Source organism: Penaeus monodon, chromosome 15 (assembly GCF_015228065.2).
Source record: "Penaeus monodon isolate SGIC_2016 chromosome 15, NSTDA_Pmon_1, whole genome shotgun sequence".
In the NCBI taxonomy this organism is placed as follows: domain Eukaryota; kingdom Metazoa; phylum Arthropoda; class Malacostraca; order Decapoda; family Penaeidae; genus Penaeus; species Penaeus monodon.
In genome coordinates this window covers 41,450,762-41,451,084 of record NC_051400.1, presented here as the reverse complement: position 1 = coordinate 41,451,084, position 323 = coordinate 41,450,762, and the positions used below count along the sequence as shown (strand labels likewise).

At 44.0% G+C, this 323-nt stretch overlaps 1 protein-coding gene across 1 annotated transcript in view; it reads right to left on the bottom strand.

The window, feature by feature from the left end:
• The window catches only part of LOC119582176, a 3,769-nt gene that overhangs the window by 1,940 nt on the left and 1,506 nt on the right, over window positions 1-323 (bottom strand). Inside the window, exon 4 of the mRNA XM_037930412.1 lies at window positions 86-211. Coding sequence (XP_037786340.1) covers window positions 86-211 — 126 coding nt within the window. The remainder of the gene's footprint in view (window positions 1-85; window positions 212-323) is intronic.

Here is a 323-nt window from a genome sequence, read left to right as displayed (position 1 = left end):
AACACCCTATAAACTAGATGTGAAAATGTGCACACGTCTTCACTCCAAAGTCACGTTACGTTGTTCAGCAGACCCCTTCCCTTACCTGTCTTTGGCTAATGGCTTTGAAGGGGAGACTGAAGGGGAATTTCTGGTCTTGGTCTCCGCCTTGTTCTTGGGGTGTGTAGAACACTTGAAAGAACACGGGACTCCCACGGAACGCTTCTTCACTCTGGAGAAAGGGATTTTAATTGAGAACAAATAATATTGGAGAAGAACTGACGTTCTGAAGATATTTCGACTTCTCTCCAAGAGGTTTCGTTCATCGTTTTCGTTTTTTCGTT